Source organism: Lentinula edodes (assembly GCF_021015755.1).
Source record: "Lentinula edodes strain Le(Bin) 0899 ss11 chromosome Unknown C8R40scaffold_59, whole genome shotgun sequence".
NCBI lineage: Eukaryota > Fungi > Basidiomycota > Agaricomycetes > Agaricales > Omphalotaceae > Lentinula > Lentinula edodes.
The window spans coordinates 172192-185281 of record NW_025764365.1 but is presented as its reverse complement, the minus strand read 5'-3'; the positions used below and the strand labels follow the sequence as shown (position 1 = coordinate 185281).

Genomic DNA, 13090 nt, shown 5'->3' with positions numbered 1-13090 from the left:
TGAGTGTCTTTGTCAAGGTGTAGATTTTAGTTCAAGTATCAAGTGAAAAAAACAAGGCACATAAGGTGCACTACAGGATATACACACTTCAAAAGCCTTGTGGAAATTTGTTTGATTAATCTGAGTATTGAGGAAAGATTGCGGCGCACCTTATGTGCGCCGCAAAGCAAGCACAGAGCTCTGGATGTTTGTAAACATTTGGCAAAAGCATGAGGCCAAGCACAACCAAAACGTGCCTGCACAAAACAACTTAACTTCCGGAGTGCAATAGACCTTGCAAGCAAGGTGATGTAGGTGCTGTTGAGTTGGCGATTTATCGTGTTATATCACAAAAAAGCAGTAAGAATCAGTACTTGCAAATCGACTTTTTTATATAACGAATGAATCGAAGAATCAAGATGAGTGGAAAATCCTGGAAAATCCCATCTTGAAGTTACTAGAAGTTACTACGGCTGAAGACAATACCCTCAATATTTGTGTGGCCAGGTATTATGAAGCGGGCGTCATGCCGACTCGAAGCGATACTGCTGGGACTTACAGAAGATGAGGAGAAGAAGCGCATCGAGTGCGAAGGGGAGGGTCGCAGGACGGCAACAAGATACAGCAACGAGTATGACTGCTGAACTGAATTGTCGGAAGAGTCAATACGATCACAGTGCTCCTCTTCTACCGTACACCACATAGTAATCTCATTATATGTACATACGGTACATTAATAGTGTTGATTAACGTATCTTCGTATGTTCTGGATAATGATAGTCAAGACTAAAATATAGTAATATTATTACTTCCTTCTGCGATATCACCCACAGCCACAGAGTGTAAAATTTCATCCACTTGCTCCATGAAAGACGACCAATTTTCTTCCGATGCTGCCACTATACTTCCTCCCTGTATCACACCATCCATCTGCAAGTACTGAGGGTCACCAAATAATTCGGAGCCTGAATAAGAAGCATTCGAGAGACTTTTGTTTGCATACATGTCACTCGAGGGGTAGAGTGGACCAGGTCCAAAAATATCACGATCGAACGAGAATGGTGAAGCTGAGGTACTGCTGTTACCAGTTGAGCTACCTCGGTCTTCATCGAATAGTTGGGTTCAATTAGTTGTGTTTCGGCGAGTAGAATCAACGACAAAAACATGATTGTGTTTACCTTGTGAAATTGGACCATTGGAATGCTCGGAACATGTGTTTGATGTTCCCGAATTAGCACCATTATCCTGGAAGTGCTGATCGCCCATGGAAATGACGGAACGCAGGATATCGCTTCAGAACTTGGTCAGCGAAAGGCGTCGCTTGGCGCAGTCCGAGATGCTCACTGCAATCGACCTGCTGTTTGATAGCTAGAAGGATAGTCAAAATGTTTGGAATACTCATCTTGAACGAAAAGGGCTAGTTACATCCTTTCATACGTAGATATGACATCCAAGCAGCAATGTACCTCCTGCATTTCTTTGTTTATGTTCGAAGGCGATTCCGTTTTCCTCTTCGTCCAACTGCATAAGAGCAATATAATCGCAGTACTAAACACCGGAACCTAAAGCAATTGTCATAACGAGAACTAGAAACGAGAACTGAAAATGCGATCGAAAATGTACTTACTATGAAGATAACAGGAAATTGAGCTTGATGTTGTCGCTGAACTTCTATAACCCGAACACAACATCTTGCGGCATTCGCACAAATGGTCATTGCAGGAGACGATGGGGGTGGAAGCGAATACCCATTCTTTCCGGGTAATTCTCGAAGAAACCGGCCGTGTACCTGCATCTGGGTCCAATAATAAAACATAATTAACACAGCAGACTGGCGAAAGAACAACCCGTCCTCTCTACTGGAATCCCATTTTACTAACATGCAAGAATCATATAACTTTAGAACGCAGTATAGTAAGAAAGTTGGACCAGCTTACGGTACTCGGGAACAGACGATGACCATTGATTAAGAGCAGAATCAAGTTCTATGACTGCATCCTGTTCCCAGCCAACGCCCATGTACTTGCCAGTTTTTGATTTGTTGGTGGGATACTAGGATTCAACGATATTGAAACACATTTTCACGATTATTTCAGCACTTACAAGTGCACGTTGTGCAAAACCTAGGATCTCGAGCAACTTGCAATAGTGAACGAAGAAGGAGATCCTAGAAGGAACATCGGTAGGCTGTTCAGGATTTTCGTTTTCCCAATACTCGTCGTCACATTCCATCGGCCACTCGAGATCAAAACTGCGCGGGAGTAAAGAAGACGGCTCCTTCATCTAAATATCATCATTGACTCACTCTTCGCTACTGGTAGCTCTCGGACGGCCGAATGAGAGACTCGAAACCACATCAAAATTCAGCAGCACCCAGAACGCGCGCGTACAAAGTTCGCTTTTTAGTGTTCTCCAATTCAACGGACCTTCAGGTCGTCGCTTTTTCTTCCTATGCAAACCCATGTCTTGCGCGATGCGTATTCCGAGTCCCACGACAGTCCACATCGAATCCGAAGCAGATGTACCCATGAGGTACATTGCTGATAACTGAGACGACCACTTCGGTCAGAACTGACAATGTGCAGACCTGGGGACTTACACAGCATGTTTGCAGGTCATATAATGTCGGTGCTTTTGCAAAGGTCGTTCTCAGAGGCAAGGTTTGCTTGTACCATGGCCATCCCGATGAATATTTAGCGCCTGCCCCTTCGACAAGATTACGAGGATCCTCCGAAATTCGAGAGGCGACAGCACATACGCCCAGGAGGACAGTCCCAAACCTGGGATCTCGGAGATGCAAACCTTCGGAAACTGCTCTCTCAAATGACGGACGGTGTAACAACGGGATGTAGGGTTGGAAATAGGTGAAGTAAGAAGTGACGAGTTCGCAAAGGAGATCATTCTCGGGAAACGTCAATGGCTGTCGTTCTTCTCCTTCAAGTTGCCACTAGGGGATGGTATGTTTAAAGTTGATCGCATAGTGACGATGAAAAACTGACAGGATACAAGCTCCAGAACTCTTGTCGTCGCAGAAACTTTTCGCCCCCGTGCCCATTACAAGAGGGAAGTTGCATTTGATCCCCTAGAATCTCCTTCTTGATTCTGACTGCCGTTTTCATCATTGTCATATTGCTTGTTTTACCATAATGCCGTATTATTGGATCCTCTTTGCCACCTGTTATTATCTTGATTTCTCTTAGGGAGCCTGCGAGAAGGTCGGTATCACTTTCTGACAAATCGAATCCATCGGAATCGCTATCACTCTCCTGACAGCCGAGAATATTCAACGAAGTCTCAACAGCGGGATACATTGGCCCAGGTGTCCCTTGTTGCGTCGCGGCTTGCTTCCATCGAGAAACCTGTCTTTCGAGGGAGCGTGCGTGATATGAAAGATCTAATAGCATTTTCCGAACAACATTGGGGTCTTCTGGTACAGCGTAAGTTTCAGGTTCCGCAATCACAGCGCCGATTATAGCTTGAACGGAAGCGGCGTGCTTGCGAATGGAAGTCCTGGATATTCACGACAGCTTAGCAAGGAACACGTATCGGAGCTGATAATATCTACCCTGTCCTTGGACCGCGTTTCTGATTAGAGGGGAAATCAGTTCAAAGTTGAGTCCCTGGACGAAGCCAGTTGTGTACCTTCTTTCCAATAGTATGAGTACAGTTGATATCTTCCTTCAAGCAATTGGTGCATATATTATCGGGTCTTGTAGCGCTGTCGCCTGTGGTATGTTGAATATAATGGGAGATAAAACGTATAAATTGTGACTTACAGCGAACTTCAAGTTGACGCGTCGAAATAGATTAGAAATTAGGTTTTGGATACACGAACGAAGCACAGACTGAACTTTTCTTCATTTTACAGAAATCGCAGGCATTCTGAAGCCTGGTTGGCCGTTTCTTATCGGACGGCATGGATGTATAGTTTGCAAAGAAAGAAATGCGCACAGCGGGCTCGCGGGAGTGGGGGAGGAGTGAAGAGAACCGGAGCTTCGGCATCTGTAACGCGTTGCCGGCAAGAGTGCCCGAGCCTGAAGAACCTTCATTTGTCAAATACCCAATGCATTGATTCTTCAGAAAATCACAGTGCTCGTTATCTAAAATCTACAAACAGGGCTTTCTATTCTTTCTAGGCAGCTTACCCTAGACTATGCACTCGGATGGTGCATCACGGCCTAGTTCGAACAATGAAGTCAACCAAAATTCTGTCGGGGAGGATGCAGTCATATCGATGAGAGCAGCAGTTTTAGATATTGCATTTGGAAGTGTAAGCAGAACATGACTCTCTTGCTGTATTTTGTGTTAATTCTAGGTATTTAGATTGCAGGAATGGTTTCGGAAGTTTTTGAATACCCATTTGACTTGGCCAAAGTCCGTCTTCAATCTCAGCTTCTGTCACCACCGAGCTCGGATGGTCAGCCACGGTTCAAAGGCCCTATGGACTGTCTCATGCAGACGTGGCGCGACGAAGGATTCAAAGGACTATATCGCGTGAGTAAACTATGTATATCTGCGGCTAGAGAAAATATTTACTTCATTCTTTATAGGGCCTTCCGGTACCTCTTGTAGGCTCTATGGCAGAGACTGCAGCGCTATTTGTCTCATATTCGTCCTTAAAAAATGTCATACGCCGTTATAATGCCTCTTCAGATGAATTGACCATCCCACAACTCTGTCTAGCGGCTGCAGGGGCAGGGGCTGCCACGTCGTTCATATTGTCTGTTCAGTCTTCATCTCACGTTGAGGGAAAAATTGAATCTAACTTTATGTTTCAGAACACCGATAGAATTGGTTAAATGTAAACTACAAGTCCAAATGATGACTACCCCGACGCCTGCACGCATCCCGCCTATACATGTTCCCATAACACCTAAACATCTACCCAAAAATCCATCGTCCGCATCTATCTACTCTCCTTATCCTGCAACTACTGCATCCGCGCCGGTGGCAAGTTCTCACCTCCCTGGCCCGTTCTCCATCGCCCGAAACGTAGTTGCGACCAATGGTTTTCGTGGCTTATGGCTAGGCCATACTGGAACCGTCCTCCGCGAAACCGGAGGTACAGCTGTGTGGTTCGCGGTCAAGGAGTGGGTCGCGAGAGTTTTGAAGGACCGGAGAGCAAAAGCCGATCCAGGCGTTCTTCCGGCTGAAAATAATCCATCCACACTACTACCTTGGGAATCGGCTTTTTCGGGTGCGATATCTGGTGCGGTATGCGTCGCTGCATTATACCCGGCAGATACAGTGAAAAGTGCAATGCAGACTGAAGAGGAGTTGCGTGAGATGCGGACGTATCAGAAACGCGCGTCCAGCGCGGCGAGGGAGTGGTCGACTTCCTCTTCATCCATCCCACCAATATCTTCCTCACCATCTTCCGCATCTTCCTCTCCTACCTATCCGTCTGCGACCGCCTCTTCATCCGGGGCTGCTCCTAAACCTTCTTCTATTATACCTACCTCAGCTATCAGGCAAACAATCAGTAATAGCAAGGCACTTGCTGGGGCTGCAAGAGTCAGCATAGAATCAATGTCTTTTCTAGAAACCTTTCTCAAAATTTACCGCACGCATGGTGCAAAAGGTCTTTATTCAGGTTGCGGGATGTCTATGGCGAGGGCCGTACCCAGTAGCGGTATCGTTTTTGTGGTTTACGACGGTTTAACGGCATGGTTCTCGTAGTACATCTGTTTGGGACCTGACGTGGGAGGGTGGTAAATATGTGGATACTTCCTTAATAGTAATCTATCTTGTAATTGTCGTAGTTTTAGATGCTACAGCATTAGTCGGAACAAACCTTTCTCCCAGTTCATCCCAATTCACGGAAGTGTATGTATCAGAGTGCAATATATGTAGTCCGCAACTTAAAGTACATGGTAACATACAGACAGGATAACCCACTAGATATAAATACAGTACTAGAACGGGAAACGCATTGGTCCATCCAGCGCGGTGTATGGAGGGTGAGGTCTACAAGGGAAAGGGTGGTCAGAGTGGACAAGGAGTCCACTGAAAATGGAACTCACTGCAGACTCGTGGCGGCAGTGGCGCAAACATTCGGACGCCTGGACTTCATATGCCAAGGAGGGACCGTCAAAGGCCTCAAAGTCGGCTCGTCCATCTCAGAGTTGTCGTCTCCACTGGTTCGACAAGTGCTGCTGCTAAGGCTAGCAGTGCTTGTACTAACCCCAGCATCGGATACAGAATCGTCCGATGTATCCTCTGCATCAGCTTCGGTGGCGATCGGAGCCAGCACGACAAACTTCATCGGAATGCGTGGACCAGGTGGACCGTTTAGAGAAGGAGGCCGAGCAAGAATCTTTTTGGCGAGTTGGCTTGCAGGAGCAGGAGGATTACTGCAATGTTGTTTCGAGTCCTATGTGGCCGGAGTACAGAACATTAAAATTAGGAGGAGTAAAAAATAAGCTTCAGATGCATACCTGAGTATCCTGAATATGCGCAGCTGTAAGCGTAGATTGGCGTGATTGAGGCTCCTTGGGGCGAGCATGAGTTGGTTCCCTGTTTGGGGGATCATTCGTGCCGATAATTTCCGAAGACCCAGCGTCAAAATTGTAAATTCCAAACGATGTGAAGGTGACCATTGCTTTTGACGAAGGAAGTGTGGTCCTGTATGAGGACCTACTGGGCACGGTAGTGGTAGCCATTGATCTCGAGCGCGGCCGAAGTTTGGATAGGGAGCAGCGAGAAGCAAGATTCTTTATTCGAGATAGAAGCCGAGGGATGGCAGAAGAGGCGGAAGTTTGTGGGATCTTGCAGAGGCGTAAACTAGTGATTCCTGTGCTTGGAAAGTAGCTGGGCATACACCTTTGGTACAAGTGACAAGATTCGTTGGGTAGTGAAGCAGTAAAGAACCTAGCCCTTTATATAACATTGAGAATGTGGTCCATGGCATCCAACGGTGGCTAAGGTATGGTGGAACAATAGTAGAGGGACAGCCAAAGCGAGGGCCAACGCTGGCCAAAAGTAGTATGATCATGGTGACCAATTGGACTGACAATGGAGTTTCACAACAAAGGATGAATGCTGAGCCTAACGCAGTCCCCTCGACGAATGCCATAAATAGAAGTTGCTCAGCTTGTACTAGTAGTAAGAAGCAGGTACCAAGCAGGAGTGTCGTATGATGATAACGTTCAACATAATGATTGCAGGTTGCCAGCTTCGCCTGAGCGAGTCACTGATGAAAATCGATTAAAGTGCCGCGGCCACAGGTTTTACATAATCTCGCGTTTCCCGGCTTGTAAGTAGACCGGGCCGATCTAAGCCGAATGATTCTACTATCTCGTAGGAGCAGGATTTTCACTGAGGCTTAGAAACCGTTGCAAGAAAACGTTCGGTTTCAATTTTGATGGCAATCATTCTTCGTCCACTTTTATTGGTGCATACGTTGATGCACGATTAAGAATTAACGAGTAATACGGATATGAAAAGAAGTTTTTTTTTTCGAAAACACTTCGACAGCGAGAAGAGGGTAATGTGAGGATGAGGAAAGAACATGAGCGGTAACCGGTAAAGGACCATGGTGAAAGGAGGATTCATAATGCGAAAGAACTTCGAAAGCATAGGGAGAGGAGTCCATCAATCAAGGCTACCAAGTACTTCAGAAAGGCATGCATACAATGCATACATACGGACAATTCAGGAACGGAAATGCAACACTGAGGATTCCAAAGACCGAAAACAAACAAACGAAAGCGAGGTAGAGCAAGGAAACACAGTAGGAACACAAGAAAACCGAGGTGTGGTTGTCGAAAGGAAACGCTGTTTAACGCTGAGTCATTGATAGGCGTTGGATTAAAGCTTCAACCAGCTGAGCTTCAACTCCAAATTCTCTCGCGATATCATCGCGCATATGGTCCTGAGCGGAAGCAATGCTATCAATCTCTGGGGATGATGACGATGAACTGTTCGCAGCAGTGGTGCTACTGGGAGTGCGAACCTCATCTGAAGACGGATGCGATTCTTCACTTAGGGAAGCATCACCTTGTGGATCATTTTCACCGTCTTCGTCTTCGACATCTGCATCGGTAGGGTCGGCATGGTCAGGCGCTCGAACACTAGAATGCGCGTCGGAGTCAGAACCGCAGGCAGACAACGGACGAGCAGGTTCTTCCTTATTGGAAAATTTGGCTAGTTGAGATTTCTGTTGTGCAGTGAAGACTGAAAAAACATATAAGTGCCAATTACTCTGAACAGGGAGAGGAACGAACCTTGACAAGCAGAGGCTACTTTAATCAGAGTGTCGACAAGATCAAAGGGATACGCTCCATCGTCATTTTCATTCTTTCTCTGATCGATACGTGCAATGAGCACTTGAATGGCAGCTGTAGTCACCGTGAGCGACGGATTTTCACAAGAAAATCAAAGTCTTACCAACGACAACATCGAACAAGACATCGCGAAGGGAGCTGCTCCAGAATACCCTCGAGTCAATATCAGCAGGGAACTTGGCCAATAGGCTGACAAGGGAGTGGAAAGGCAACGAAGGGACTTTAAGGAAGTGGGCCTGTTGATCAAAAAGTGAGCACGGGTCCCGTGAACAACAATTAGAGGCTCACATCCGGAGAACGAATGAGATATAGCAAACAAGCAACTTCGCTCTCAGTCATCAATCCACTCTCCAAGGCTGCCACAACCCGGTCGTTGTCAATACCAGCGAGAGAAGGCCTGGAACCATCGAAGGAACCGAGCCAGGAAGGGAATAGCTATACAAAAAGACATAATCGGGATCAGCAAAGTATTGATAGCTATATAGTGATCAATAATACGTACGGCGCTCATGAGTTCACCTTGAGAACTCCTCGTCACAGTGACACCCCGAGCTCTTTTCCCTTTGCCAAGCACACTACCTCGGCGAAGACCGTTTGCTTGAACTTCTCCTCTGAGGATTTTGCCTGCTATGATTTCGTCTTCTACCTCGACAAACGCATGGCTCATGGTCTTGCCCTTTTTATCTAAAAGAACATGTACACGAACAATGGGTTGATCAAGCCAAGCAGAGATTCGCGGTGGAGTAATATCCTAGAAAAGATTATGTTAAGAGACACCTGGAGTTACAAAACATGGTGACTGACCCAAGGAACGTTGTCAATTCTTAACACAACGGGATCATGATACTTTGTGGCAGCTTGTTCAACACCAGAAACAGTGCCTGATTCGAATACACGACCCATGCCCTTTACTTTCGGTGGAGGTGTGCTTGCTCGCAGATTCTCGTCGCTGAAGAAGTCGGTTTCATCTAGGTCACTAATATCGAATGTTTGATTCTCGTTCAACTCGCAATTATAGAGGAGATTATCATGGGTGAGTTGCTTCGGCTCCTGCGCCTTAGATGGAGAACTAGAGTTATCTTCTACTTTCTCAGCGACTCCTTCATCTGCTGTAATGGATACAAGCTTAAAATCGGCAACCTTGGCACGGCATCCAGCGCACTCCATGTCCTTTTCACCCACGATGTTGAGCGCACTAGTCAAGCATGCGGGGCACAAAGCATGTGCGCAGGGGGTGAGAATAGCAAGGCGCGTCAAGGAAGGAGGTCTACGAGCACAAATGGAACAACATTTAGGGTTTGCCATCGCGTTTGATATCTGCGCACGAACAGGCACAGGAGTAGAGACTTTAGAAGATGCATTAGAGGATGCGGGAAGGGAGGCCTCCAGACTAGTTAGAGCTTGAGTACGAGAAAGTGGCATAGGAATATGTGCAGGCGCCAGTTGCGTGATTTGATGAATCGGATACTGTGGAGAGAGTTGGGGGTCATGGTACATGGGAACGTTTAGAACCTGGCCCATCGAGGGAGTATATGCTGGGCCACGAGATGCAGCAGGATGGACCAGTCCAGGGGGGTAGATCGTCTGATGATTGTTATATGACGGAGGAAGAAGTTGCTGTTCCTGAAAATGGTAATAATACTGGTTTGGATTCTGCTTCAGTTGAGGAGGAAGAGTTGGATATTCAACCTCATATTGTTCCTCTTCGATATCGGAGTGCGTCTCGCGCATACTGACAGAAGGTTCCGGTTGATAATGATAGTCGTACAGGTCGTGGCGATACGAGTTGTATGCAAGCTCGTAATCTTCATCGTGTTCGTCCTCATGAATGTCAAACAGATCGCGGTCGAAAGAAACGTCACTCGGGGGAAGAACCTTGGGTAGAACATGTCAATACTCGCGCATATATGCAGTATAAAAGATAGCATACCGCGTCATAAACTTCTCGCCTCCTAAGTTGCGCAGGATCTGTGAGACTGCCTTTCAGACGAAGACGTTCCGCCAACTGTCGGTTGGGCGGAGGAGTGGCCATCACATTTTGATGATTGACTAAACTGGATCTACGTGCCTGAAGAGGTGATGACGGTGCCATCCGCCGCGTGACAGGAGACAGCGGAGCAAGCGGAGGTCGATTCCTGGCTCTTGGTGCACTATAAGGCGCGTCTGAGGAAGTAGAATACTGTGGAACCAAACCCGCATGGGAGAGCGCACGGCGTCGCTGAGTCGACATGAACGGAGCCGGTAGCAACGCTTGAAAGCTTTACAGTAAGCAAAGAACAAAAGGCTGCTGCGAAGAGCTCACCTTCATCTTCGTCGCAGACTTGTTCGCTCGCAAAACTGGCTGTATGGACATATGTGAGTAAGTTATCTCAAAAAAAAAAACAACGATGTGACGACACACCATCTTCATCATCCAAAAGGGAAAAATCATCAACTATGCTTTGTTTAGGATTATTCGCGACCTTGATGCCGTTCTCGTTGGCTCTAGACCTCCAATTACGAGCCAAATCCGCAATACTGGGTAGACTATCCGAAGGTGAATGACCAGCTGGGGACGGTGAAGCCCAGGAGATCTTTTTTACTCGAGTGATTGGAGGAGAACTGAACCCGGAATGGTTATGCAAGTTTCGTATACTAGCAGGCGTGGCTAATGTCGACGATGGCGACGGGTTCAAAGAACCTGATGACGTTGAGGCAAAGGACCGCAATGAAAGCGGTGTATACGGAGAAACAGGGGAAAGGCCATGAGGAAGGGAGACAGAGACAGAGTGTGAGTGAGTGTGGGACGTTATGCGCTGAGGAGTCGCAGGCAGCGCTGACATCGTGGTTGCTCGCTAAGATTGGGCATCATCAACCACTCGAGAATTTAAGGTGTGCCGTAATGGTCACCACGTGATCGTGTTGTCGAAACGCGTCTTTGACGCGACTGCCACATCGAACATACATAAATCCAAACTACAGATACAGATACAATCCAGCTGCTACCAGGACTGAGACTCAATCGCCTACTCAAACGCATCATATACATTACAGTTAAGCATCTGGTTGATCTGCCAAGCTGGATGTCAAGAAGTGGTGAGGCAGCCACTTCGGAGCGTTCCATATTGTACCATGGAACTCCGCAAATATCATCGATGCGATAACTTCTGCGCTGTGAGAATCAGGAGGTTCAACGGTGAAATGCATTGAACTACTAAAAAGAAATAATTTACCAGGCGAACGCACGGGGCATTCCATGACCAGAGTATCCAGCAGCAACGAACTGGCCATCAAAGTTTGAATGTTTGGTGTTTGAAGCATCATAGCCGCCTACTGGGCCAACCTGAAATCCGGTGAGATGGTGCAGAGACTGCAAAAGAGTTGGACCCACGAATGGATCCCTGGATTGAGTGAACCCCATTATTCCGGTCTATTGAACAATTCGATTCAATTAGAGTCAAGGCGTAAAAGTAGGGCATGAAAACTGACCCATTCCATCTCCGGTTCCGTTCCTCGTTCGAACTTACCTGGAAACAAGCCCGGGAGAAATTCCCTAAGAACTTGTGCTACTTCTTTGTTGGATTTGGAATCGTCTATTTCACCGTGTGCAAAGTGAGATTCCGCCTCTCTACCCCCACCAAGGATGTACAGTGGATGTTCTAAACTGGAGGCAACCGGACGGGGAAACCAGTACTCAAAACCGTCGTTTGCGTCCCATGATGGCCTACCACTCAGTTTATCGAGGGATGTACTTGCCCTGACGGCCACGACTTGACCCCGGGTAGGCACAATACCAACGGACCCACGAAGGTGTGGTATGAGATGGGAAGCATAGGCGTTTGTGGCATGGACAACGTATGAGCACGATATGGGACCGCGCGGTGTATGAAGTTTCCAGCGATGAGAGTTAGTCGTTTCACTGTTCCTTTCGACAGTGTTGACCGGAGTAGAGGTATGAAGAGAGAGAGAGAGATTCGATTTGGCAAAGTTGTATAGATGTGTGACAAGTTTAAGGGGCCAAAGATTGTGTCCACCGTATCTAGCTCCAGGGAACGAGACTCCGTAGATCTGCATTATGATGCTTTAAATTGGCGATTTATGAATGGAAAAGACTAGACAAACCGAGAGCATGTCTTCCTTACTTAGCCACTCCACATTTGAAAGATCTATGCCGGCTGCCTTGACAGCATCGTAGTCTTCCTTCGCACGCAGAAATTCATCATTGGTCACGAACGCTGTGAGGTGTCCCCCAGCGACTAGATCCACTGCGCCTGCTATGTTCTGTGAGGATATAAATTCCAAAATACCCATTGCTGTGTGATTTTCCAGCTCAAGCGCTTTCAAAGCCTCTTGCTGACCATATCGTGCTTTGTAATTGCAGAAATCAAAGAAAACATTCGGTGTTAGATGGCCTCCATTCCGTCCTGGAAACCACGATGAGAACCTTCACTGAGGGATACAGCAGCAAGTTCACCTGTTGCCCCAGAGCCTGTCTTCTGATCAATAACTATGTACTCCGAGTATCTCGATGATCGCTAACAAAAATCTCTCGCCTCAAGTAGGATAATCTTCAACGGTTCCTTTCCCATAAAGCGAGTTGCTAGATGATAGGCGACTGAAACACCTGTGATTCCTGAGCCAATGATACATATATCGGCTGCTGTAGGAAGAAGGCCTGTACTTCCTTCCTTTGCCAACGGATTGGCATCTGGGGAATCGATCCAGAAAGATTTGGTAGGATTTTGCACCGGCAAGCATTTGACTACATTTCTCGTTGAGTTGAAGACATTTTGAGATATTTGTAGCTGTGAAGTTGGCACAGACAGCGTGGACTGAACGAAAGCCAT

General features: G+C 46.9%; 5 protein-coding genes across 5 annotated transcripts; 1 reads left to right on the top strand and 4 right to left on the bottom strand.

Annotated features, from left to right (window-relative positions):
- Positions 1-891: 891 nt before the first annotated feature.
- On the bottom strand, positions 892-3952 carry C8R40DRAFT_756489 (fungal-specific transcription factor domain-containing protein). Its single transcript, XM_046236133.1, has 13 exons — positions 3831-3952; positions 3756-3761; positions 3622-3704; positions 3545-3564; positions 2979-3489; positions 2579-2926; positions 2285-2526; positions 2083-2230; positions 1917-2031; positions 1607-1854; positions 1405-1541; positions 1324-1347; positions 892-1270 (listed from the first exon to the last, which is right to left on the bottom strand). Exons 1-13 carry the CDS (start codon positions 3895-3897, stop codon positions 1102-1104), a joined length of 2118 nt encoding a protein of 705 aa, XP_046080217.1. The 5' UTR covers positions 3898-3952; the 3' UTR covers positions 892-1101.
- Positions 3953-4132: 180 nt separating this feature from the next.
- C8R40DRAFT_1177090 (mitochondrial carrier domain-containing protein) lies at positions 4133-5658 on the top strand (the record flags this gene model as incomplete). The annotated part of the gene is made up of 4 exons (XM_046232624.1): positions 4133-4249; positions 4303-4473; positions 4530-4699; positions 4758-5658. The coding sequence occupies 4 exons, from the start codon at positions 4133-4135 to the stop codon at positions 5656-5658; spliced, it is 1359 nt and encodes a 452-aa protein (XP_046080216.1).
- A 118-nt stretch (positions 5659-5776) lies between these two features.
- C8R40DRAFT_756354 (uncharacterized protein) lies at positions 5777-7340 on the bottom strand. The gene is made up of 4 exons (XM_046236131.1): positions 6993-7340; positions 6417-6855; positions 6003-6352; positions 5777-5946 (listed from the first exon to the last, which is right to left on the bottom strand). The coding sequence occupies exons 1-4, from the start codon at positions 7052-7054 to the stop codon at positions 5895-5897; spliced, it is 903 nt and encodes a 300-aa protein (XP_046080215.1). The 5' UTR covers positions 7055-7340; the 3' UTR covers positions 5777-5894.
- Positions 7341-7759: 419 nt separating this feature from the next.
- On the bottom strand, positions 7760-11086 carry C8R40DRAFT_1177088 (uncharacterized protein; the record flags this gene model as incomplete). The annotated part of the gene is made up of 9 exons (XM_046232623.1): positions 7760-8154; positions 8205-8318; positions 8368-8500; positions 8553-8699; positions 8767-9015; positions 9069-10139; positions 10195-10514; positions 10567-10605; positions 10666-11086. 9 exons carry the CDS (start codon positions 11084-11086, stop codon positions 7760-7762), a joined length of 2889 nt encoding a protein of 962 aa, XP_046080214.1.
- A 13-nt stretch (positions 11087-11099) lies between these two features.
- C8R40DRAFT_1132102 (FAD dependent oxidoreductase) lies at positions 11100-13090 on the bottom strand (the record flags this gene model as incomplete). The annotated part of the gene is made up of 7 exons (XM_046229226.1): positions 11100-11415; positions 11477-11586; positions 11635-11673; positions 11733-12311; positions 12366-12667; positions 12718-12732; positions 12784-13090. 7 exons carry the CDS (start codon positions 13088-13090, stop codon positions 11298-11300), a joined length of 1470 nt encoding a protein of 489 aa, XP_046080213.1. The 3' UTR covers positions 11100-11297.

Bases quoted from the DNA above. Each gene is read 5' to 3' on its own strand.
- C8R40DRAFT_756489 (XM_046236133.1), bottom strand. From the start codon at position 3,897: ATGCCGTCCGATAAGAAACGGCCAACCAGGCTTCAGAATGCCTGCGAT. The intron at 3,565-3,621 runs GTACACAACTGG...CCCTCTAATCAG, and splicing joins CTCATACTATTGGAAAGAAG to AAACGCGGTCCAAGGACAGG. The intron at 2,032-2,082 runs GTAAGTGCTGAA...GTTGAATCCTAG, and splicing joins GTTTTGCACAACGTGCACTT to TATCCCACCAACAAATCAAA.
- C8R40DRAFT_756354 (XM_046236131.1), bottom strand. From the start codon at position 7,054: ATGGCATTCGTCGAGGGGACTGCGTTAGGCTCAGCATTCATCCTTTGT. The intron at 6,353-6,416 runs GTATGCATCTGA...CCGGCCACATAG, and splicing joins CGCATATTCAGGATACTCAG to GACTCGAAACAACATTGCAG. The intron at 5,947-6,002 runs GTGAGTTCCATT...TTTCCCTTGTAG, and splicing joins ACTGCCGCCACGAGTCTGCA to ACCTCACCCTCCATACACCG.